This window comes from Podarcis melisellensis (assembly GCF_964234715.1).
Source record: "Podarcis melisellensis genome assembly, chromosome: 1".
Classification (NCBI taxonomy): domain Eukaryota; kingdom Metazoa; phylum Chordata; class Lepidosauria; order Squamata; family Lacertidae; genus Podarcis; species Podarcis melisellensis.
Window position 1 is genome coordinate 43,620,043 of NC_138528.1, and position 25,198 is coordinate 43,645,240.

The window sequence follows — 25,198 nt, forward strand, 5'->3', positions numbered from 1 at the left end:
ACGGTCCGGACATGGCCCTCGTGGCACGCCGGGTCACGAGAGTAAACCAGAATGTCATCCAAGTACACCACCACGTACTTGTCTAGCAAGTCCTGAAATACGTGGTTGATGTACCGTTGAAACACAGCAGGCGCGTTGCACAAACCAAAGGGCATAACCAGGTATTCAAACTGTCCGTACCGGGTCCCGAATGCTGTCTTCCACTCATCCCCGGCGCGGATCCGAATCAAATTGTAGGCTCCCCGGAGGTCTAGCTTGGTGAACACCTGCGCCCCTTGCACCCGCTCCAGTAACTCCGAAATAAGGGGCAAGGGGTACCGGTCCGGGATGGTAATCTTGTTCAGGGCCCGGTAATCATGGCAAAGGCGGAGCTCCCCACATTTCTTTTTAACAAAGAGCACTGGCGCAGCAGTGGGCGAGGTAGAAGGTCTAATGAACCCTCGCTCCAGGTTCTTGCGCAAGAAGTCCTGCAAAGCCTCGCGCTCTGGCTCTGTTAACGAGTATAAGCGACTCACCGGTAGAGGCGCTCCGGGCTGGAGGTCTATGCCGCAGTCAAAGGACCGATGCGGCGGCAGCTGGTCTGCCCCCCGTTCCTCGAACACGTCGTGATAGTCCCGGTACTCCGCGGGGAGCGTTGCAGCAGCCTCCTCAGTGGGCGCAGCTGCTAGCATCTCAGTCTCAGCAGACGAACTGGGGTCTGGGAAGTGTACAGTCCGTTTGACCCAATCAATCTGCACATTGTGATCCTCTAGCCAGTCCATCCCAAGCACCAGGGGGAACCGGGGCATGGAGGCAATATCCAGAGTTCGCATCTCACGGTGCTGCTGGAGGCACAGGACCAGGGGCTGGGTCTCTCGAGTGACGGCGCCCGAACGCAGTAGCCGTCCGTCGATTGCCTCCACCTGTACCGGTTCTGGCTTGTTCCGAAGTGGCACCCGATGCTGGGCAGCAAAAGCAGCGTCCATATAAGAGCGGGTTGCCCCTGAATCCACCAGGGCATGGGTAAGAATCCAAGGCCCTCCTGGAGGGTATAGATGTACCGGAACCATAAGGTGTTGTAATTCGATTGGTGCGGTCCCATTCTGTGCTGTTTGGGACCCCAGGGAGCCAGGGCCATCAGCTACTGGGGTTGGCGGTTTCTCAGGACAGGATCGTGCATAGTGTCCGCTTCCGCCACAATAGAGACATAGATTCCCCTCCCGACGCCGCGACTTCTCTGCGGAGGAGAGGCGTGGCCGCACTGCCCCAAGCTGCATGGGTTCCTCCAATGACTCAGCTGGGCCTGTGGGGCTGCTGGTGGACCCCGGGGCCGAGAACTGGAGGTGCTGGCGGCCCCGAGCCTGACGCCGGTCCTCTAGCCGATCGTCTATCTGTAGACTCCGCTGAATAAGAGCGTCTAGCGTGGTGGGGCGTTCCATTGTGGCCAGCTGGTCCAGTATCTCATCTGAAAGCCCCTCGAGATACTGGTCCCGAAGAGCAGAGTCGTTCCAGGTCAAGTCCTGTGCCAGCAGCCGGAATTCTGTGGTGTATGCGGCCACCTTGGACTTGCCCTGTCTCAACCGCCGAATCGCCCGGTTGGCTTGACTCCCCTTCAAAGGGTTGCCGAACGCGGCCTCCAACAGATTGCAAAACCCCCCGTAGTCTGCCAGCAAGGGGGAGTCTTGCCTGAGCAGCGGCAACGCCCACTTGGCCGCCTGGTCCTTTAACAAACTAATCAAAAAATGCACCTTGGTGCGGTCGTCGGGGAAGTTCCGGGCGCGCCCCTGAATATACAGCTTGGCCTGGGCAAGGAACATGGGAAAGCTGGCCGGAGCCCCATCAAACTTCTCAGGCAAGGCCACTGGGTACTTGCCAGAAGCCGGGGCGTCGGCCCCAGGAGCCGGTAGGGCGTCCAAACGCTGCTGTAGTGCCGCAACCACGTTACTGAGCTGCTGCACGGTGTGCGTCAAGGCCTGGTTCTCCTGGGCTATTGCCAACAATGTAGCCGCTTGGTCAGCCATGGCCTCTGAATCTTCCCGAACGCACCCCAACAAAGAGGGAGTGCGGGTGTGGCGGGAGCAAACTGTGCTGGTCCCAGGGGGGATGAGGTATTATTACCGTAGGCCAAGATCAACAGGGAGCCGGGCAGGTCAGCAGGAACGGAGGTAGGGCAGAAGCAGGAATCCAGGCGGGGAAGCAGGAACACTGGTAAGGCAGAAGCAGGAATCCAGGCGAGGAATAGGCACACTGGGAGTGCCAAACAAGGACTGGGTAAAGCAGATACTTCACAACGACGTTGCTCCCGCAACCTGAGACCGGGCTGCCTGACCTTTATCTTCTTCTAAGGCCGGGGGCGGTCCCGGCCCCCAGAAGCCCCGCCTCTCTTGGCCTTAAGGCGAGCACTCCTCCTGGGAGACACCAGTTCCCTTCGCCTCTCTGCTCTAAGCCTCTGCAGATCAGGAGAGGCCGAAGGGTTACTGGGTCCTGGAGGAGGCTCACCTGTAGCCACTGAGTCTTCCAGCACCTCTGGGGCCTGAATGATTTCACCTGGTGCCTGCTCTTGAGTTTCCTCAGCAACTAGGCCTTGCCCCAGTTCAGCCGGCCCTGGAGGCGGGGACTCCTGTGCCGGCTGGGGTTCCTCCGGATCGCTCTCAGACTCGGAATCCCAGGCCATCACACTCCTCTGTTTTTGCCTGTTTTTTTGGACAGGTTTACTAGTCCAAATCCAGAAGCCTTTTTCTTGTGCTCCTTTTTCTTGTGCATTCATTATTTCTCTATCTGTCACCAACCAAGACGGTAGAACAGAGTGGTTATCCTTGATCCCACTCTCAGTACTGTTTGCACCTGCAAAGATTTTGGCGCAGACCTACTGCTTCATTCTGGAGCATGCACCACAGCTTTCTGCTGAAGTCCTGTAACTTTTCATACCACAAATGCTGCTGGTTTTGTTTTCCCAGACTTTGTTGCGCCATCGAGCAAGAGTGACCTTCTGGGTAGCAATAGTGTGTCGTCATTTGGGAAGCATCACATAACTTAGTAAAGCAGAATCGTGTGGATGGTCAACTATAAATCTGCTAATGGCTTATTATTGCATCAGTAACATGTTGCAGAATACACCTGGGCGGGGGAACCCCACCAGTCTGGAGATGCCCCAGGTATCCAGAATAATATTTGTTTTTAATTTAAAACGAAACAACCTCCTGAGGACTGAGTTTTCTGGAGTGTTGAGGGTTCAGGGAGATGGGGAGTGGAGGGAGAGGGAAAAACAGCATGGGCTGGAACATAATCAGCCTGATCAAGCGAGTGACGGTTTATCGTGCCCTGGAAAAGGGTATTAGGTTAGCAAATGTATACCATAAGGTTTTCACCCCTTCTCTTAGTTCACAATAGGCATTGGCCACATTGAAGTAAAAAATAATTCTGGGTAAGAGAAATTAATTAGCATTGGAAGAAAAGCAATTCCTAGTTGCTTAATTAATACAGTGGTGCCCCGCAAGACGAATGCCTCGCAAGACGAAAAACCCGCTAGACGAAAGGGTTTTCCGTTTTGGAGGTGCTTCGCAAGACGAATTTCCCTATGGGCTTGCTTCGCAAGACGAAAATGTCTTGCGAGTTTTTCCGACCCCCCCCCTTTCCCCCTTTTTCTAAGCCGCTTATCTGCTAAGCCGCTAAAAGCCGCTAAGCCGCTAATAGCGCTAAGCCGCTAATGGGCTTGCTTCGCAAGACGAAAAAACCGCTAGACGAAGAGACTCACGGAACGGATTCTTTTCGTCTTGCGAGGCACCACTGTAACTCCTCCAAGGGTTCCAAAGACCCTAGTAGCTTCTTGAATTATCCTGGAAGGCTTGGTGAACTTACGGTAAGTTTGGGGATGCACACCAAAGCTTCCTGCTCAGTTTACCCCAAATCTCTGCAGTCAGTGCTTTACAGTAATTGGATTGCAATGCTGAGATTCTCAGGTTTGGTGTTGGGTCTATCTAGACCCTAGAACTTAGCAGAATCTCATACTATTGCACAATGGGCAACTTAAATCATGCCCTTCCCTGCAATTCCTGTTAAGTCCTCAGCTTGTCATAGTACATTCACCAACTGCAACCATTCAGTGATAGGAATTGGTGACTAAGAGACTGAGCTACACACAAGGATGTTCCTAGTTTAAATCTTCCCTCTACCCTGAATTAACTAGGTGGCCTTTTCAAGTCAATCTCAATCTCAAACCTCCCCCCTTATTTATTCATGTTATTAAAATATTTTTATATACCACTATTCATAAAAAAAACCCCATCAGGGTGATTTAAAACAGTTATAAAGAAAACCATATGAAAAATTTAAAATCAGATCTGATTATTATGGAAAGATGTGTTGTTAATTGCCTGCGTAAGCCTGACAGAATAGAAAAGTTTTCAGCAAAGTTGAAATAGAGGGCCCCTGCTGAATCCCTGTTGGCAAAGGGTTCCACAAGACACAGCTGATGGTGCTAAAGGATCTTTTAATAATGGTGTCACGTGTCAGGTTGCCTTCTGCAGCCCCGCACTGAACACCTTGCAGTAATCCAGCCTCAAGGTTTCCAGTGCATGGACTACACTGGAAAAGAACATCTGTAGCTGGTAAACCAGACAAAGCTGGTAAAAGGCACTCCTAGCCTCAGAGAGCATGGGTCTCTAATGAAATACCCAAGCTACACACCTTCAATGTGGGATAACAATAATAATTGACCTTACAGCAGGGGCAACTGTAGTTGTTGAGATGCTGGACTGTAATTTCCATTATCCCTGACCATTGATTATGCCGGCTGACCGTTGTAGTCCAATAACAGCTGGAAGGCCACTAAGTTCCCCTTCCCTGCATTTCTTGCAAGGCTTGTAGCTAGATGCATTAGGACTGAATATGAAAGTTTCCCACAACAGCTTGCAATTATGGTGGCATCTCAGAATCTGTATTCATTTTGAATACCAGTTCCTTACATCTCATAAATGTAACACTGCAGCATATCCCCAAAATTATTGATTTGGCAGGTGAAATGTTAGGCATCTTGCTCTGGTACTGAATCTAAAAATGTTAATATTAATGCTTAATAATTTGATAGTGTAAAAGAGATCCTTGTTACCTAAGATTTTTATGCCCTGCCATCCTATCTTAGATCTATTACTTGCGAGAACCCAGACATCTTCCCACAATGGAAGAGCTGATGTATCTTCCTGCAACAAAAACCATAAAAGTTTGTTGTTGGTACAGTACAATTCCCATCCCTATCCAGTATGGACTGGCAATATGAATGCTGAATAATAGTAGAAGAAGAAAAGGAGTTTGGATTTGATATCCCGCCTTTCACTCCCTTTAAGGAGTCTCAGAGAAGTGTCACTAGCCCAAAGTCACCCAGCAGCTGCATGTGGAGGAGCGGAGACGCGAACCCGGTTCCCCAGATTACGAGACTACCGCTCTTAACCACTACACCACACTGGCTCTCTGAATAGTGATTTAGTCTGTTTCTGAAGATGGGCACAAGGCATCCCATGTAGAATTAAATCTACTTTTCTTTTATTTGAAATCTTGTGCATTCTGAAAACTACTAGTGCACCAGCTGGTAAGATCTTCAGTTAATGAAATGTGCTTGCAGCTTTTGTACATGCAGAAAATGATTACCTGAAGGCGCAAAACGAAACCCTTTATGTTATAAATTTTAGCCATGCAATCTCTGCATTAAACCCGGGACTAGTTCTCTTAAATAAAAATCATTCATCTTTCTTTTTTCTCAGTCTCTGTGTGTAGATACAGACTTTTTGTGGGGGTTGTCTGTTGCGCTGGGTGCTATATAAAGAATGAGGATGGGATAGGGATGCAGGTGGTGCTGTGGTCTAAACCATTGAGACTCTTGGGCTTGCTGATCAGAAGGTTGGCAGTTCAAATCCCCGTGATGGAGTGAGCTCCAGTTGCTCTGTCCCAGTACCTACCAAGCTAGCAGTTCAAAAGCACACCAGTGCAAGTAGATAAATAGGTATCGCTGTGGCGGGAAGGTAAATGGTGTTTCCATGTGCTCTGGTTTCCATCATGGTGTCCTGTTGCACCAGAAGCGGTTTAGTCATGCTGGCCACATGACCCGGAAAGCTGTCTGCTGACAAACGCTGGCTCCCTCGGCCTGAAAGCCAGACGAGTGCTGTAACCCCATAGTCTCCTTTGACTGGACTTAACCATCCAGGGGTCCTTTACCTTTATATGAAGAAATCACCCTTATTCCAGTAGCTAGGAATCTTTGCCCCATCATCCTGTTGTGTAAACACTGATGTGTAAGGATTCACCACCACCACCCCAGCATCAAAACATGATCAGCACCATGTTCTTTGACAGTTTTGAACAGCTTTCCCTCCTTCCCTATCAAATCATAGGACCAATCAGATCCATCCAATGAAGATTCTTACATAGAACAGTATGAGTACTGCCTGTTCCTACACATGGAGACTTTTCCAGAGTGATACTGTTGCATAGGTACCAGAAACTGGTTTTTTTTGTTTTAATAAAAATCATTTAGCACTACTCATATTTCAGCAAAACAATTTTATGCAAAACACTTGTTCTTACATAATTTGTACAGAAACCATGAAACAATACATAAAACACCTCAAATGCATTGGGAAAGGGAGGGATATGTAGAGCATAAATAGCACTGTAAGAAAGAAGTTTTACAGTGTATTTCTACAATAATTTGTTCAGAGCACTTAAAAGTAGCTTCCAAGATGATAATGTAATGTACGGCCACAGAACTGTCTATGAAGAACAAAAGTAGAATGACTTACAGTATTCATTAATAATTTCTAATATCCAGTATTTCCTCCCGAAGGGGTTGAACAGCGACTTTAATATTTGTTTGATTGAGTTCTTTGTTTTTCCTTCTGGAATGAAATGCCGATTACTCCCTAGTACTGAACAATGTCAGAGGTTTGAGGCTCTCTTTCCGCTAAAAGGCTCGCCATGGATTTTGAAATTGTTAACTCTTCTTCTTCTGCTTCTTCCGTTCCACAGCTATACGCAAAGTTTTGAAAATCAAATCTATGTTATTTTGGATGTTGTACTCACAAAGTTTTACTAGCTTTTGGAAGTCCTTTTCTGAATACCGCAAAGAATATATATTATATGGGCCAAAGGAACTGGTAGGATCAATTTCACCATCTTCCATCTCCTCAGGGCTTCGTTTCACACCTAAGATTTAAAAACAATATATAAGTAGGTAGTTTTATTTCAGAGAGATAGCCTGGTTTTTGTTGCAGCAAACACCACAGAGAGTCTTGTGGTATCATAAAGACTAACAGATTTAATTCAGCATAAACTTTTGTGGGCAGGAGTCCACTTCTTCAGATATATAAATTGTTAATTCTCATGCATGAGGTATATGTACATGGGAAATAACCCGGAAAGAAATAAAGATATCATCTTGGTGAGGGAAATAGGGAAGGCTTATTATTGTCTTCAATAATTTGTACAGCAAAATGCATTACAGACTTTAAAGCGTCTCTTTTGGAAAATCATTCTGTTGGAGTGTAATTATTCTTTCCTTTATTTCAGTTTCTCCTCAGTACAGAAGCAGTGTGCCCAAATCTTCTTTCGAAATGTGTGGCTGAGACCGGACTCAATTAAAACTGGGTCTTTAGGTCTGAGTGCAATACTTCAGCCAGCTGACTGTGCTATCTCAAAAATCAATGTTTTGGTCCAAATGCTGGCATAGAAGACCTATGACATCTCCCAAGTACAACTGCAGAAAAAAAAACTCGATAGCTTTTTGGGGTGGCAGTATTTTTAGAAGAGCACATGAATCCACATGTAATCTGGGACATGCACAGCCCAGTGTCACCTCTGATGTTACAAAGAATATGACTGGTGGGGAAAGGGGGTGGTGGTATCCTGAATTGTGTACTGCTTCTGTTTAGTAGTAAGCATGTCTTACCCCTGCTTCTTCATTTTCCTTTTGAAACAACTCTCTTAGATTTTCAACTTAGTCAAAGAACAGAATTGATCATAATGTAATGAAAAGCAAAAATTATCAGACTTGTACAGACTTACCAGGCGCTTTATACTCTTTGAATGTGTCACACACTAAGGGGAAAAGAAGCACGATTGGAATTTCAGGGCCCTCTTGATCTCCCACCAAGTAGCATTCCTTCAGATCACCATCTTCCTTTGGTATAATTTGAGGGAATGGGACTCCTTGTTCTGATAAATACTTTGCGGCTTTTTCCAGAGGCTATGTAAGGGGGATAAAATTCAAGCATGATTTTAATAGTGGGGCCATTACTTGATAGACTGGAAGTGCATTCGCACACGCCTAATTCGTAGACTTTTTTTTTAAATCTCTGGTTTCCCCAATCCCAGCAACATGGAACACTGCAGAGTTTGCACTTCACCTGTGACCAGAAGGTCATCTTAAATTCTCCATTAAAGGGCTTTGAGATTCTATCTCAGCTGTGCGAAAGGCAAATTATGCTGCAGAACGAACTAATTATATTGTTAACCATCTCTTTTTAGGGAGAAGGGTGCCCTTAGTTGCCCAAACTTAACTATGTGAACAGCTTGTAGGGTGATTGGAAACCTTAAAGAACCCCACCCATTAATATCAATTTTGTTCAACCTTGCTCAACTCCCAGAACTTCCATCTCTGTTCTGAGTAAATAAGAGGAAGAGTTGGAGAAAGGAGTGCTGAGGGCAAGAGAAGAAACCCCCTCCCAAGCCCTTGAGAAAGTAAGTCTTCAAGGGGATTAATTGCTTTGGGACCTTTCATTTGGTAAAAAGTGCTATAAAAAATCTTATAACATAAATCAATCCACAGTTGTCCCAGTGATAGCAGCAGTATCAAAGCAAAAGGCCTTTTCTTTGCAACTGAAAGAAAGAAAGAATGGGAAAGAAGTTTTTCTCAGTGAGGTCTGGAAACTTGGCTGGAAACTGTTCTTGCAAACAGGACTGAGAACATACATCCTGTGCATAGGCTTTTAACAGCTCACACACAAAAGTCACCTCCTTACTAGTGTATTCAGAACTGACCTCCAAATACATGTCTTGTGTACATGCAAACAAAAAGCAGCAGAACTTGTCTAGAAGAGAAAAAACTGATTTGGTGGACCTAACTGCTTTCACAGAAGCAGTGTTGCAATGTGAATAAAGCTAGCAGAATATTTATCTTATCTCTCTTCCATCTGACAGGGAAGACGTGTGAAAGACAGCATTTGTCAGTTTCCCCTTCTCACAGCCCTGGTATTGCTGGTGGCAGAGGAGGAAACAGCTGCAAGAAGATGATTTCAACAGAAGAGAAGGCACAGAGTACAGACCATCAACTTCCTCTTTGTATGATAGGGACAGAAATGAGTAACCGACTGTCAAAAGCAAATAAGTTATGCACACTCCCATTATTTGTGTTGTGGGGGAAAGCTGTGCTCAAGATTGCTTACCATTATTTGTGATCCTTCGCTGTAATTTAAGTGTATTATGAGATCCACATTTCTTCCCTGCCTCATGAGTGGCGGGTAGCTGCTTTCAAGGGCAAATGCATTATCTACCAGATACAGGTAATCTTCAGCTCCTGTCAGCTGGTTCGGAAAGGTATCAAGATCACAGTCTGAAAGAAATGAATTTGTGGTCAGAAACGGGCAGTGCTGCTCCTACGGGGAACATAAAGAAACAGAAAATGCACTCAAAATATAGTTCTCCCCACTTATGACATTTCAAGAGACTGTCCATTTCCAGTCTCTGAACTTCTGTCTTTCAGTAACTGGGTAGAGCACACAGTTTCTGTTGCCTACCCAGGAAGTCCTTCCCCTCTGGAAGAAGAGGAAATGCTCAGTCCTTAAAGACTCCCCAGTTACCATATGAAGGCTTTAGGTATTGGCCAAGCAAGCTAACCCAAGGGAACTTTCATTTAAAAAAGAGCTCTTGCTATACCTTTCCACTTTGAAAATTTGCTCTCTAGGTATTCGTTGTGCATTGGGCAGCCTCTCAGAAAATTAGGGACCACCGAAACTGCTGGTCGCCACATAATAACATTTTGAAAAGCATTGGCAAGGCTGTCCAGAGGATACTGCATACGGGTAGGGAGTTTATCTGTTGACGGATACCAAGGACATTCCTCTGTAGAAGGAACAACATATTAAACACATTTTTTTCCATGTTAGAAAATAGTAACCATGCTATGAGATGCTTGAAATTTACAGTGCTTCATTTCCCCATACCATCTTGGCTTTCTACAAGTTTGTTTTTGTATCAAATCTACCTAAAACTCCAAATTACAGTTCCAAAGCTGGTCTGCTTATATATGGTCTGCTTCATATATGGTTTCTTAATGTGATTATGTGCAACATTTCATCTGCCTGCATCATGTAGGTAGATAGCCGTTACACCAGCTCTGTTCTGCACCAACATATGTCATAGGTGTCATCTATTGTTGATATAACCTGCACTGCTGTGTAGGGCCAGCATTTACTAGCCATTTGGACTAGCAGTGATAGTCATGAGATCCAGCCCAAACCCTATCTGATTTGCAGGAGTTAAGCTCAAAAGTGTTATCACTGCTGCAGGAAGCAAACATTGGGAAACACCTTTGTTGGTAGTATTCCACTCTAAGCTCATCCAGTCAGTATAATACCCACTTGTGCCCCCACCCTTGTGCTAATTGTCAGTGTTGGGTACCAATAGGGTAAACTGTTTTTTAAATGAGGTTTTGAGTCCTTAGGTCCTTTTACTTAGAAAATCAAAGTCATACTTTACCACTGTCATACTTTATTTTAAAAAAGAAAAGCTATTTTGTTTAAAGTGTACCTGATTAAAAAAACATGTCTTTGGTAACACAGGCACCATACAGGGTTTACACTTTGTTGCAAACTTGTGTTTTGGAACCACCACAATAAAAACAGAATAACACCACTAAAATATTTAAAATGCTATCATAACAACAAGCACCAGTGATACAAGATGCAACAAAAAGCTGTGATCCCAGGGAACAGAGTATTAATCTAAATCAAACTGAATCATAAGCAGAATGCATACAAAAAGCTAAAAAGGAGGGAGCCAGATGAGCCTTTTGAGGAAGCTCATGGCCTGCATATCTCAGATGCTGGTGGCACACAGAACAAACTTTTCACAACAGATCTTAAATCAAAAGCAGAATTCTGGGATTCCGGACCTGAAGCACTTGAACTTTTAAAGGTGGTCTGAACCAGTGGTCCGGAAACACACCAGGAGCCACTGCAGATCAAATAGCAATGGTTATATGCTTTGAATAGCAAGACTCTGGCAGCAGCATTCTGCACCAGTTTCCATTTCCTTAGTTTTCAAAAGCAACCTACTATAGAGAGCTTTGCATTACAGTAGTTGATAACCAAAATGTGCCCAGGGAAGTGAAACTGGCCAGATCTGTCTTTTCTAGAAAATGTGTAAGTAGCACTCCTGCTGAAGCTATGCACTGAAGTTCCTGGCCACAGACATCCATTGCTCCTCTAAGAGCATGGGTGGTCCGGTAGCATTTCCATGCAATGCACCTGATTGTTCACACAGTGCTATCCCATCAGATTGTGTATTACCAATCCCAGGCTAGCTCTCTTGTGGCCATTTGTATCTCCATTTTATCTGGATTAAGCCTTAGTTTCTTTGTCCAAATCCAGTCCAGAACAGATCCCAAACACTGGTTTAGAACCCCTATTACTTCTCTGGAATCTGCTAGAACAAGGAGATGGAGTTATGGGGGACAGTAAGTACTCCAAAACTCTGGATGGCTGCTCCCATTGGGTTAATGTAGGTGATGAACAGCACAAGGATAACAAGATGGACCCATGACAAGATGGAGTCCCTCAGAGGCACTTTCTGGAATCAGGCTCCAGATAGGGCTGGAATCGTCACAATACAGTGCCATCTCAGCCCCAGCCTAGCTAGCCAATCCAGAGAGATCCTGCGGTCAATGATACTGGAAAATTCCCAGAAGAACAGCAGAACAAACAGGCACACACCATCCTGTTTCTTTTCCGGTAAGGGTCACCTAGCAGGGCAACAAAGTCAGTCCCAGGGCCAAAACCAGGCCAAAGTAAGCTTGTGATTATTTTGTATATGGCACTAATAATTACTAGTGTGTTTTGTAGCATTGCTTAAAGAATTGTAAAATACATCACTGAAATACAAAAGGCCCACTGATGTGCACATGTAGGGCATAGTCATGTTCGTACTTTTTGCCCTGTCCTGACATCAGGTCTCTCTCTTCTGATAACCACAGGTTGCCTACAGTTGTCCGTGAAGTCACCCCAAAAAGCAAGCTCCTGCTTGTGTGCATGATCTGAACACCTGTAGAGGCAGAAGCCTGTGTGTTAAGAGCTGCTTTATGGGCAACTGTGATGGTTACTGAAAAGAGAGAGGCAAGGCTAAAAGCACTACTCCCAAGTAAACACAGCTATAACATACACACAAATAGCACATAAATAGGACTACAGAAGGAAAGTACATAAATGCAGAAACAAAATGGAACAGTAACTTACCAAGCTCAGTTATTCTATTTCGTGTCCACATCTGCCAAAAATCTTCCGTACTAACACTCATAAACCAGACATCCATCAAATTTATAGAAAATACACTACTCCAGATTCCTGTGATAGGGAAGAAATTGGGAAATTGGGATTTATTTGTGCAGTTTTCATGTTTGAGATGCCTATGTTACATAGTGCCTAAAAGTGGGTGAGCTGTGAGTCTATTTCTTGGTTCAAATCTCACCTCAGTCATGAACCTTTTGGAAGAGCCTCTACTCAGCCTTCTGTTTATGCTAATATATTAATACTGGTATACATTACAAGACTGATAGGGTACACTGAGATAATGTATATAAGAGACTTTGAACAAGAATTGAGCCAAAACTTCTCCGAAGATCACCCAAGACTGCTAAGGAACAAAGCTAGGCTGGGGACATTGGCCAGGCTGCCAACATAGTTGCCACTGTAAGCAGAAGCAAAAAAAAAAAAAGGATATAAATGCTGGGAGCGGAGAGAGAGAAGAAGCAATGTTGATGCCACACTTCCTAGAAACTGGATAATTTCTCATCCCTCCAGAGAATAATTGACAAAACGGCACCCATTTTTGCTGCCTATGGGTGAAAAATACGGTGAAAAAATCCAGGAAGTTGTTTTTGCTCTGTTCTAGTTATGAACACATAACATGTTTTAAGATTGCTACGTCATTATAATTTATAGTTTCTTCGTATAAGCACACAGAGCCACCTACTGGTAAATTAGAACAGAGCACATGGTGGGATTTGAAATTATTGGCTAACAAGAACATCTAAGTAAGTAGCTCATTAGTAGCAACACTCCAAACGCTGCAATTATGGAACTATCATAATTTATTTTGCGTCTTTGGTGCAATCATCAAATGCATTCCCACCCTCTTGCTAATTGCATATAGGATGTGGAAGTGCCTATTTGCCAGCAACAAGGTATAGTAAATGTTTTGTGCATGCTCTTCTAATACATATTGGTCACAGTATATGATAATTAAGCACACACTTAATTTAAATGTGCTTTATAACAAGATAGACATGTCCCAAATATGTTTAGTCTTTCAGTGTTTTATGCCAACATAGGAAAATTCTAAATAGAGTAGGTTTTATGTGCTCATAGCAGTGGCAAATAGATTGTTTATCAAAAGAACCTTACTGTACACAGAACTATTTATAATCTGCTAGAGCTCTGTGCTAAAGACTCAAATACTCCTAAAAATAAAAGTATTTTACTATTATTGGCTACAATCCTGTGCCAATTAATCTGAACTAGATGGGCCATTGGTCTGATTCAGCCAGATCTTCTTATGTTCTTAACTCAATGGGACTTACAGCTGAATAGGTGTCTATAGGACTGCCCTATTAATTACCTTCCAAGAAGCAGATCCGTGATTCTGGGATTTTCTTCATCAAATGACCCATAAAGAATTCACTGCCAAAATGTTCAGCACGAATGTAGGCTCCATATTTTTGAAATCCCACTTCATATGGGGTGAACTCCAACCATTCTAAAAAGGAAGCCACAGAAGAGTATCTTTTAGTATTCCTAAATTACATGAATCAGCCTTTCTAGTCCTCAGTTCTACTGTTTGAGAATTAAATGCAAGCATATATTTATTAAATATTTGCAATTACCTCTAAATCCCCGATTACTTAGTTTTTCCTTTACATTGATACAAAGATACACAGGCAGAGGGTTCTGGCCATTAGTCAACGCCCGCTGCTGATCTGTGAGTTTTTTCTGATCTACCTGTTTGTGAAAGGCAGAAAGAAGCAGTTAATGTAGCTGAAAAGGGTGTAAGAGGCTGTTCTAGAATTTATACTCTAGTGATGGCATCTTACTCTAAACTGAAGCCCAAACTATTGTGCTAAGTTAGTGTGTTAGCCTACTTTGATTCAGTTGTTCTTTCTAAACAAAAAGGGATAGGCGCTATTAAATTCTGCCCAACCCCATTCAAAATGAACATTAATGAAAGGTTTTTGAAAGAGCTTGAGGCTTCCTGCATTGAAAACTCTTTTCTTAATGAAAGGTACAGATACTCAAACAATGGACACAGTTGTGAAGAGCATATTGCTAAAATTTTCTGTACAAACAAATGTTTCTTTGAGAAGCCTCCCTAGGAAGCTGCCTTATAACAGGGTTGCCATACGTTCGGGATCCAAACGGGAATTTCAAAAAATTGACAAAATGTCAGGGTTTTTGCCAGAACAGAACCAGGAAGTGTGTGCTTTTTACTTCTTGCAATATGGCCACCCTACCTTATAATGAGCCAGACAACTGGTCCATTTAGCTCAGTACTGATTACACTGAGTGGCAGTGACTGTCCAGGGTTTCAGGCAGGGTTTTCTACCTGGAGATGCCAAGAATTCCCGCCCCCCCCCGGAGATGCTGTTACCACTGAGCGATATCCCTTCCGCCAATATCATTTGATGGGAGTGATTAGAGGAGGCTCATAAGCCCCCATTCACACTTCATTCCATGCAAAGGGACTCCACATAATTAAAGGGTAGCATGGCTGTCCCACAATCCTTATTCCTGAAGTTGTGCCTGGTCCAGTTTCATCCTTGGCCTCTGTACATTTAAAGTGTGAACTGGCTAGACTTGTGATTGGGAGCAGTGTGGCCCCATGACCCTTGCACCATATGGAGTTTCTTCGTGTGGGATAACATGTGAAAGCTGAGGGATTCCTATATGCATTGAATGTATGATAAACACCCAACTATTTGCAGTGCACGTATATCCTTTTCTGACTTCAGACACCAAACATCACAGTGTACAATGAGGATTGATATAGATGTTCCATCAACACCTCCACAATATGGCGCTCAGGCAAAATTTACAGTGCTCCCACCTCAGCACCTACCGGTAGGTGTCAACTCCCTGGGGCCCTGGGGGCCCAAGCACCCACAAAATTCCCCATGAAGGGGCTGGGCACCCACAAATCTTGGTGCCAGGGCCATGCATGCTGGATGGCACCCACAGCCCCAGGGCCAAGCTGACACTCCTATCTGACATTATATTTTGGTATGTTAAGAAGCATGGTTGGGATTGTGTTCAATGAAGCACTAAGCAGCTCATTCCATCAGCACAATGATCATCACAATCCTTGCAAAATGTAATGTTCCCTCCACTCCTCTGTCTGCCCACTCCCTAAATCTGTTCGTGTGTGTGTGTGTGTGTGTGTGTGTGTTCCCACAATCTCTAGAGCAGATTAAGGGATGGAGGGAAGTCCTATTCCACTACCAGTAATTCTTGCACTTCTGCGATTATTTAATTGAATACCATCCATTACCTAGCACTTTTCTGTGTGGAGAAAAAACAAAATGGATTTTACTAGTAATTTAGGATTGCTGTCTTTGGGTAATTTATTCTTATGGAATCAAGCACTTCTGTGATATACGCTACTATTTTGTAACTAAAAAAAAAATTATCCTGCCCAGATGCCTCACTTCATCTTACTGGGATGCAGTGTTAGAAACTGAGATATGAAAGCTAGCAGCTAAATGGCACCTTAAACCTTGGTTGTGGGCACAACAACAGAATGTCTAGGCATGCTTTTTTATAGCAAGATTACAAAGCTGAAAACGAATGAACTACAGCTAAAATATTATGTTCATTTTTCACATGGTCTAGTCCTTCCCCTGCCCACCCCCACCCCTCACTAATATTCTTAAGAGGGTCTCTTCTCCAGTCTTCAGGCAGTAGCTGGAAGTGGGAAAGCAGAAAAGGGTCCTCTTTTCCTTCCACTCTGCAAATCTTTTAATCTGAAATCTTAGGCGCAGTACTGAGCCCAGAGCTCAGAAATTGCTCATGCTAATGAAATTGCCTGTCACAAAATGTGCCTAGAACAATGAGAATTTTGAACACTGTTGGTATGTATTTGACTTAATCAGAGTAAAGCTGTTGAAACTATTAAGCATTTCACAACTAATTTAAGTTCATTGATTTCAGTGGGTCTACTCTGAGTATGATGGAACTTGAAATGCTTCATTTCTGCTAGATTGTACCCCTAATCAAAACTAGGCATTAGCTGGTGTTTTTAGAGTAAAGTATATAATACCGTATCGTGTAGCATGGCTTCAATGATAAGTCCCCAAAGATCTGTAAAAGAGATATGATGCCCTTCTTGATAACGCTGCCACAGCTCTTTTGAATAGTATGCTAGACGTTCTGGGGAAAAACTGGCAAGGAACTTGTTTTTTTTCAGTTGTTTTTGGACTTCAATGAGTGGCTCTTCTAAATTTTTATGTGACCAATTAGGATCATCATACAAATTTGCCATTGTCCTGGAAAGAAACACAGTAAATACAGATTTGGGTTCAGAAGGGGAAAAACATGAAATGTAGGTGTTTGACACTTTGTGGCCATGTCTTTACTTGAGTTCTAGGTTTGGGGGATCCATGTGAACTGTATTGAGAGCAGCAATTATTGGAGCATTCCCAGTAAAAGATTGGCCATTTATGCTAGCCAAAGATGATAACTCAGCTTTCACTACTTTGAGAGCCAGTGTGGTGTAGTGGTTAAGAATGGTGGACTTGTAATCTGGTGAACCAGGTTTGATTCCCTTCTCCTCCACATGCAGCTGCTGGGTGACCTTGAGCTAGTCACGCTTCTCTGAAGTCTCTCAGCCCCACTCACCTCACAGAGTGTTTGTTGTGAGGGAGGAAGGGAAAGGAGAATGTTAGCCACTTTGAGACTCCTTCGGGTAGTGATAAAACGGGATATCAAATCCAACTCTTCTTCACTAATGACCACAATCAAGATTTGGATATGGAATAATAGACAAAGCTTTACCTAATGATTTCTGCTTCTTATGCAGTTGTTAAAAGCCCAGCACTTCCATTTTAAAAAGTGGGATGGGTAACCAAAACTACATAAAAAAAGCTACAGAATTAATAGCATGAGATGATTCAAGCAACATTGACCATTCTACAGTAGGAAGGAAGGAAGTGGATTTCTGATCCCAAACTTGGTGATCAGTCAGATTTGAAAAAGAATCAAAATCCATCCACCTAGACTGCTGTAATTCACTCTACCTGGAGCTGCGTCTGAAGATAGCCCAGATGTTTCAGCTGGTTTTGGCTAGAACCAAATTAATTAGATAACATTACAGCGATCTTGTACCATGTATACTGATTGCCAATTTGTTCAAAAGCTCAATTCCAGCTGCTAGTTTTGAGCTTTAAAAGCCTACATATGGTGTGGGACACCTGTGGCCTTCCAGATATTATTGGAGCCCTTTCCACCAGCACCAGCTAGCTTAGCAAATGGATGGGGATGGTGGAAATTACAGTCCTTCAACATCTAGAGGATCTCTGGTTCTCCATCTCTGCCCTAAAATTGTTTGTAACCAGAATATCATAAGCATTGGCATCTGCTTTTTCCTCCTACCTTCAGAGCTATGCCAGTGGATACTCACAAGTACTTTTTTCAGTTGTGACCAAGATTTGGAAAAACCCTCCTGAGAAGCATCCACTTAATGCCATTCTGGCATTCTTTTAAATGAGCAGCAATAACGTGTTTGTTGTTTTTTTTTAAACCAAATCAGTGAGATTTTGCAGAATTTGCTCTCAATCTTTTTTTATGTTGCCACTGTCTTTCAAGCTGCTTTTAATCCATTGTATTGAATGGGTTTAAATTGTTCTTGTTTTTAATACTGTGTTTTATTTCTCCAGACTTAATTATACTACGGAAAGACAGGGTATTAGTTTCAAAAACAAACAAGTTTCTCCAAAGGAACCAATATTTACTGAAAGTTGACTCTAGCTACCACTTCCCCATCATGCAGAGGTTAATAATAATAATAATAATAATAATTTATTTGTATCCCGCCCTCCCCAGCCGAAGCCAGGCTCAGGGCGGCTAACAACAATAAAATAGTACAACAGTACACTCTAAAATCATTCCTTATAAAATTAATTCAAATTAAACCACTGGCAACTATTGGGCCAGAGCTCCGCGAAGCTTGCCGAGGGAGGGAGTCAGGCTGTGCCCTTGCCAAAGGCCTGGTGGAACAGCTCTGTCTTGCAGGCCCTGCAGAAGGATGTCAAGTCCCGCAGGGCCCTAGTCTCTTGTGGCAGAGTGTTCCACCAGATCGGAGCCACAGCCGAAAAAGCCCTGGCTCTAGTTGAGGCCAGCCTAACCTCTCTGTGGCCTGGGACCTTCAAGATGTTTTTATTTGAAGACCGTAAGTTTCTCTGTGGGGCATACCAGGAGAGGCGGTCCCGTAGGTACAAGGGTCCTAGGCTGTATAGGGCTTTAAAGGTTAAAACCAGCACCTTAAACCTGATCCTGTACTCCACCGGGAGCCAGTGCAGCTGGTATAGCACTGGGTGAATGTGATCTCGCAGCGAGGACCCTGTAAGGAGTCTCGCTGCAGCATAAGGAACATCTTGTTATATTAATTCATTTCATTGCATCATGGACATAAATATGGGTTACTTAACTCTTTTGCTCACATTTCCTTACCATGTTGTGCCAGATAAGCCAGTAAAATATGAAACACAGTCCAAAAGATCATACTTTTGGAGAGTCAACAGGTGGGAATATAATGCTGTAAGTGCTCTCATCCCCCCTCCTGTCGTCATAATTGCCACCACTGGCACCTGTTTTGATATAGAAAAAAGCAGAACATTCATTAGGATGGCTTATAAAGGGAAGGGGTCTTATAATTATATCAAGGATAGAAGCTGCTACAAAATATAGATACAGCTGGTACTTCAATATCTGGAGAGCTACAGCTATAACATTTCAAAAAGAACTCTGTGCAAGTCACTGCTCCCTGGAGCCATTCCCAGGTTCTTGGCAGAGCCCTTACATGCAGGCAAGCCAGTAGGGCAGGTATAGAATAGATTTGTGGAGCTTCAAACAGCGTGTCAATGGGAGCAGCAGAAAGGAATGCAAACGTAAAAGCCTTCCAGGTCTTGTTCCTGGAATCCAGGTCACAAGGAATTTAGCTGAATTGGGGAAACAGCACTAGCCCAGCTAATTTGCCCAGCAGTGACCTCAGGGGAAAGATGGGATATGAGAGTACACATTGAGGTAATATTCACTGCTGGCATAAATTGTAAACTTTGTTAGAAAAAGATTGATGACTTTTTTTTTCTCCAAAGAACCAAAGCAGGTCATGGGATGAGTCCAGATTTTTAGAGCACACAGGTAGGTATGTGTGTGCAGAACTGCTACACCTGTTTGTTTGCCAGCTAATCTGCTTGTAAAATGTGCACCCCCCTTACCTCATCTTCACACAGATCTTCCTCAAGCTGTAGCGCCCTTTTAAAGGCAGCAGCAGCAACCTTTTTCCTTTTCTGCAGGAATTCCAGTTCCTCTGGACAGAGATCAAACCCCAAGCGAACATCTAAGCCCGATGTGCTGTAACACAGGTGAAAATGTATCATACAACAGAACTTTCAGAATACACAAGAAGAGCCCTGATAGATCAGACCAAAGGTCCAACTGGTCCAGGGCATTTTGCTCTCTCAGTGGCCAATCAGATACTTGTGCGAAGCAGTATTGAAAATGGACAGGTCTGCATCCAGTGCATTGATCCTCAAAAATGTAAACCACTTTGCATAATGTGTGATGCTGGGCTGTGGCCAAACTGATGGATGATGCTATCTTAATTTAACTCCAACCAGAAAACCTCAAATCCAATTCACGACAGTGCAGAAATTTTTAAAGTACCTTTTTTAGTTGCAAAAAACTCTTCCTCCACTTCTATAATGGTGAGCAGAGCACATTGCGTGTTCAGACCCAGAGACCTCCCCCCTAAATAAACACACATTTGACTCAAATTTTAGTTTTGGTTTTGGGCAGAATTTAGGCCACAACTTTATTGGTTACAGAAGAGTGGTTGCATAGGCTCTGGTTCGACTAGCTCCCTGCACCCTTGCAGGCAGCGCTGACGCAGGGCACCGGAATAGGTCAGCCAAGGGTGAACACCTGAGGTAGGTGAAAAGCTCAGGAACAGACTATGTTCACTCCCCAGATGCTCCCCTGGACTCAGGCACAGGCACAACCCCCTCTCAGGGGTTGACCAAACCAAGTTGAGTCCCTGGATTCCTTTAATGGAATACCCTTCACATAGGGATGACGAGACCGTTCTCCCATCCCTATCACATGAACCAGAGCTTATTCGTAACCTTACAAGTTGTGACGATTTGCTACGTGGCAGGCGAAACCCAAATGGCAACAGCCAATCAGCCAAGTGGGGAAAATTCCTGCCGTGCCCCTGTCCCAACGACAGACGACACACGACAGCATAGGAAGGCCAATTGCAAAAATGCCCTAAAAGTAGGGAGAGGTGGGCGGGTGTTCCGATGCACAAGCCGAAAGAGGAAGCTCTGGGTCACGTGCATAGGTATATATAGGTCCCTTGATCTGTTTAGATGCACCCCATTGGCCAGATTAAGCCCAGCAACAAGGGACCTACCAATTGGGTGTTGTGGCTATCCAATATATCCACCCACAACCAGGAGGTCAGTCTCCAGGTCTTTTAGGGAGGACACGCTTTATTGGAAGAGGACTATAATTCTGAATGTAATGACTCTCAAACAGTAAAGATACTCTGAAGAAGTGTCCATGCACACGAAAGCTCATACCAAGAACTAACTTAGTTGGTCTTTAAGGTGCTACTGGAAGGAATTTTTTTTGTTTTGACTATGGCAGACCACCACGGCTACCTATCTGTATCTCAAACAGTAGTAAAGGGGTTTGAGAAGTACAATTTCAAAGTCATAGTGTTAGTGATAAACATATTCATTATGATCCTAAATTTACTTTTGGCATATGTTAAGATTTTCCAGTTTTCAAGTCAAAACTATATACAAATATTTGAGAGGAGATTTCTCAACTTGAAATTGAAGGCACAAAATTTGGTTCCTTGAATCAAAGCTTCACAAAGCTAAGTTGTGCAGGGGGGGGGGGAATTGGTCACATCTTTTAAAAATGGATAAAGCGGAAGAGCCAAAAACCACATTATTTTATTTCGACTGAATCTTACCAGGTCTTTGCTTTGAAGTGTAAATTAACTTCTTTGTCCTAAAAGTTAAGAATTTAAATACAATCAATTATGTCACATCATAAAAGCCTTCCCAAATTCCCAAAATAGACAAAATATATTTCCTGTTCTGTGCCAGGTTTGCATATGCTGTTGTGAATGTCAAAATTCGGAGATGGTTTCTGTGTGCTGTTTTTACACTCTTTCTAATGATTGTTGACAATCTCTAAAATTTGAAATTCACAACATCATAGAATCATAGAGTTGGAAGAGACCACAAGGGCCATCGAGTCCAACCCCCTGCCAAGCAGGAAACACCATCAGAGCACTCCTGACATATGGTTGTCAAGCCTCTGCTTAAAGACCTCCAAAGAAGGAGATTCCACCACACTCCTTGGCAGCAAATTCCACTGTTGAACAGCTCTTACTGTCAGGAAGTTCTTCCTAATGTTTAGGTGGAATCTTCTTTCTTGTAGTTTGTAATCATGTACATAATTTTGCTTTCATTCTGAAGTCGGTGATTCTAGTACCTATACTGACTTATAAAGTGACTTCGACATAGCCTGGAAAATGCAACTGCAGTTTATATATTGTGCTAATACTTAGGAAGGATGTGGGCAGGGCATCTCCCATGTATTTCAGGTTGCAGTTATTCCACAGGACCATCCATTTCTCTAACTAGTCCCACACACTATAGTGGTTTTGTTTCATGCAGCCAATGAAGACACCAGCCCCATGTCAAGCTTTCCTCCTGTTCCCATTGGGCAGTATTCAACTACTGCACCCCATCACCCAATGTTTGTGCAACCCAACTGTTTGTGCAACACTTCTCCTCCTGCATGCACCATGCTTCTCCCCAAATCTGCTCCAGAGGTTTGGGGGAACTCCTAGAATAGATTTATGGGGCACATGGGTTGTGGGGGAAAAGAGAAGGAGAAAATTCTGTGGTGCAATAATAAATCCTTGCTCTGACAGGGAAAAAAAAAAGCTAAACAGTCGTACCTTGGTTCTCAAACGGAATCCATTCTGGAAGTCCGTTCGACTTCCAAAAATGTTCAAAAACCAAAGTGCGGCTTCTGGTTGGCTGCAGGAGCTTCCTGCACTCAACAAGAAGTCACGGAAGCCACAGAAGCCATGTCGGACGTTCAGCATCCAAAAATAGTTTGCAAATCAGAACTGTCACTTCTGGGTTTGCGGCATTCGGGAGCCAAAACGTCAGAGTAACAAGGCGTTCGAGAACCAAGGTACGACTGTATTGGATTCCACCCATTATGGTACCCTTATGGTACTTTCAACGCTTGCTCCACTTGGGGGAAATGTAATGTGATGACATCACAACACTGGCCTGGGACCCAAGTATCTGAAAGAATATTTGGCCAGTGTGATATATAGCAATTCATTCAAATACAATATATCAATTAACATAAAAATCATAAAGCCAGTAAATAACATCAGCAAGGTGGTAATGCCACAGCAAAGGAAGCCTAGAAGCAATGAATGTGAGGGACAACCAGATCTCTAACAGAAGCAAGTTCTAAATGTGGGTTGCTTCAGTTCTTTTGTACGTTTTGCCTCTGGTCCTACTGGCATGTGGCTCTCAAAAAGATGTTCAGAAGGGAAATGTTTCCCATTCCTAGTCTAAATGTAATGCTATTTGAGCATGTACTTCTATAGTCAGCCTATTGTGGACCAAGAAGGGCCATAGCTGGACTAGGAATAGCCTCTCATAGCCACTGAGGCCAGCTGGGTCTCCAGTGACAATGATGGCTAAAGGTGCACCTTCAAGCTATGCCCCTGTTCTGTCAGGAGGAATGCAATTCCATCTGGAACAGGCCCTCTATATAGCTCCTGGATCCAGGAAAAGCCTCCATCTTCAGTCTCAATTTACTGGTCCTCATCCAGCTTGCTGCTACCTCTAGACAGTTCAGCATCTGCACAGATGCTCCTGCTTCAGATGGAATGGAGACAGAGCTGGGTGCCATTCACATACTGATGAACACCTGACTTCAAATAATTGGATGATGGCTCTCAGCGGCTTCCTATAGATGTCCAAAAGCATGGGAGAATGTTGAACCCTGCAGAATAAGTACAGAGTGGCCGAGGAGGAGTACTTACTTCTTTGATTATATCTTGATCAGTGGGAAGTGCATTCAGAGGCAGAGTCAGGTTCCTGTTTTTGTAAGCATTGGCTCCACATGAATTGCAACAACAACACTGAAAATAAAGAGATTGCCTCTTTAAAAACAGAATTGCTTTTTTAATACACCTCTCCCAATAAAAGGCGCGACTACCTAAAATTATCCAGGTTACTACCATGCTCAGCTATGACATACAAAGGTGGGAAGTGACCTCTTCTTTGGGAGTAGAACATCCAGTTCTGCTTGCTTAAACCTGGCATAGTGGAAAAGGGAAGGATCAGTGAAATGCAAGTTGGAGACACAGCCTAATGAAATGTTTTGAGTTCCTTCAAAGGATCCTTTCAATGTACATCTGACATCTTGTTCTAAAAAAAGAAAAGAAAAAGAGGACAATGTTGAAAAAAGAAAGCAGAGCAGTTTAAAAAAGCAAACAAAAAAACCCAAACATCAGAAATAATAAAAGGTAAGGTAAAGGACCCCTGGACGGTTAAGTCCAATCAAAGGCGACTTTGGGGTTGCGGCGCTCATCTGGCTTTCAGGCCAAGGGAGCCGGCATTTGTTCACAGACAGTTTTCCGGGTCATGTGGCCAGCAGGACTAAACCACTGCTGGTGCAATGGGACACAGTGACAGAAGCCAGAGCGCACAGAAATGCCATTTGATGTGCTTTCGAACTGCAAAGTTGGCAGGAGCTGGGACAAAACAACAGGAGCTCACTCCATTGCAGGTATTCAAACTGCCGACCTTCCAATCAGCAAGCCCAAGAGGCTCAGTGGTTTAGACCACAGCACCACTTGCAACCATATCAGAAATAATATCAACCTCCATGCCACTGAGATCTCTTCATGTGGATTGAGACATGCATTTCATGAAAGTTTTTTATCCTGTTTTGTTCTTTATAGTGAAAAATGTTACAGAGGTTTATGAATAAAGACAGTGCAAGCCTATACATATTTACTTACAAGTAAACTACACTGTGTTCAGTGGGTCTTAGCTCCAATTAACTCTGTTTAGCATTTTGTTCTACATCCTGATCCCAGAAAAGTAAATGGAATGTATCTACAGCTAAGACTTTAATCTTATGCACACTTGCCTATGGGTAAGGTCCATTTAACTCAATGGGGATTACTTTTGAGAAGACACATGAGACCGCACTGTAAGTATGCTTAGAAACATAACCTTACAAACCATTTAATGGAGCCTAACAGTTCATCTCTACATCAAAATCTGCCTTGTCCCAATCTGGGGAAATGGGCATTTCAAGAACAGGTGGCACTCTGGAGTTTAATAAATGTGACAGACTCTTACAAATGCTGCTATAGTCCAAAAAGTTTGGACTATAGCACTTTCAGAAAAATTGATCCAGGAAGTTAAAGCCGTAATAGGAAGGAGAGACAACAGTGATTTTATAGAGACATGGTACCAGAGCTGGCTCAGCCATTAAGGAGGGTGAGGCTGCTGCCTCAGGCGGCAGAAGTTCCTGAGGCACCACCGCCATGGGCTCCCCCCTGCCCTGCCACCTCAACCGCTTTCCCCATCTGGTGGCAAGTCAAGAACAAACCTTGGTTGCCACTT

The 25,198-nt window shown here is 43.7% G+C and overlaps 1 protein-coding gene and 1 long non-coding RNA gene across 2 annotated transcripts in view; one reads left to right on the forward strand and one right to left on the reverse strand.

Annotated features, from left to right (window-relative positions):
• Nucleotides 1-3,452: 3,452 nt before the first annotated feature.
• Nucleotides 3,453-25,198, forward strand: part of LOC309358136 — a 322,055-nt gene continuing 300,309 nt past the window's right edge. Inside the window, exon 1 of the long non-coding RNA XR_014163349.1 lies at nucleotides 3,453-5,452. This is a non-coding gene — a long non-coding RNA (uncharacterized lncRNA). The remainder of the gene's footprint in view (nucleotides 5,453-25,198) is intronic.
• The window catches only part of LOC309357594 (cytosolic phospholipase A2 epsilon-like), a 42,076-nt gene continuing 23,327 nt past the window's right edge, over nucleotides 6,450-25,198 (reverse strand). Inside the window, exons 9-21 of the mRNA XM_081889874.1 lie at nucleotides 23,820-23,989; nucleotides 23,602-23,700; nucleotides 21,490-21,527; nucleotides 19,724-19,859; nucleotides 18,957-19,093; nucleotides 16,549-16,774; nucleotides 14,123-14,237; nucleotides 13,858-13,995; nucleotides 12,477-12,584; nucleotides 9,901-10,086; nucleotides 9,411-9,577; nucleotides 8,032-8,212; nucleotides 6,450-7,173 (exon numbers count right to left, since the gene is read on the reverse strand). Of these exons, the coding sequence (XP_081746000.1) occupies nucleotides 6,962-7,173; nucleotides 8,032-8,212; nucleotides 9,411-9,577; nucleotides 9,901-10,086; nucleotides 12,477-12,584; nucleotides 13,858-13,995; nucleotides 14,123-14,237; nucleotides 16,549-16,774; nucleotides 18,957-19,093; nucleotides 19,724-19,859; nucleotides 21,490-21,527; nucleotides 23,602-23,700; nucleotides 23,820-23,989 (1,913 nt within the window). The 3' untranslated portion in view covers nucleotides 6,450-6,961. The remainder of the gene's footprint in view (nucleotides 7,174-8,031; nucleotides 8,213-9,410; nucleotides 9,578-9,900; nucleotides 10,087-12,476; nucleotides 12,585-13,857; nucleotides 13,996-14,122; nucleotides 14,238-16,548; nucleotides 16,775-18,956; nucleotides 19,094-19,723; nucleotides 19,860-21,489; nucleotides 21,528-23,601; nucleotides 23,701-23,819; nucleotides 23,990-25,198) is intronic.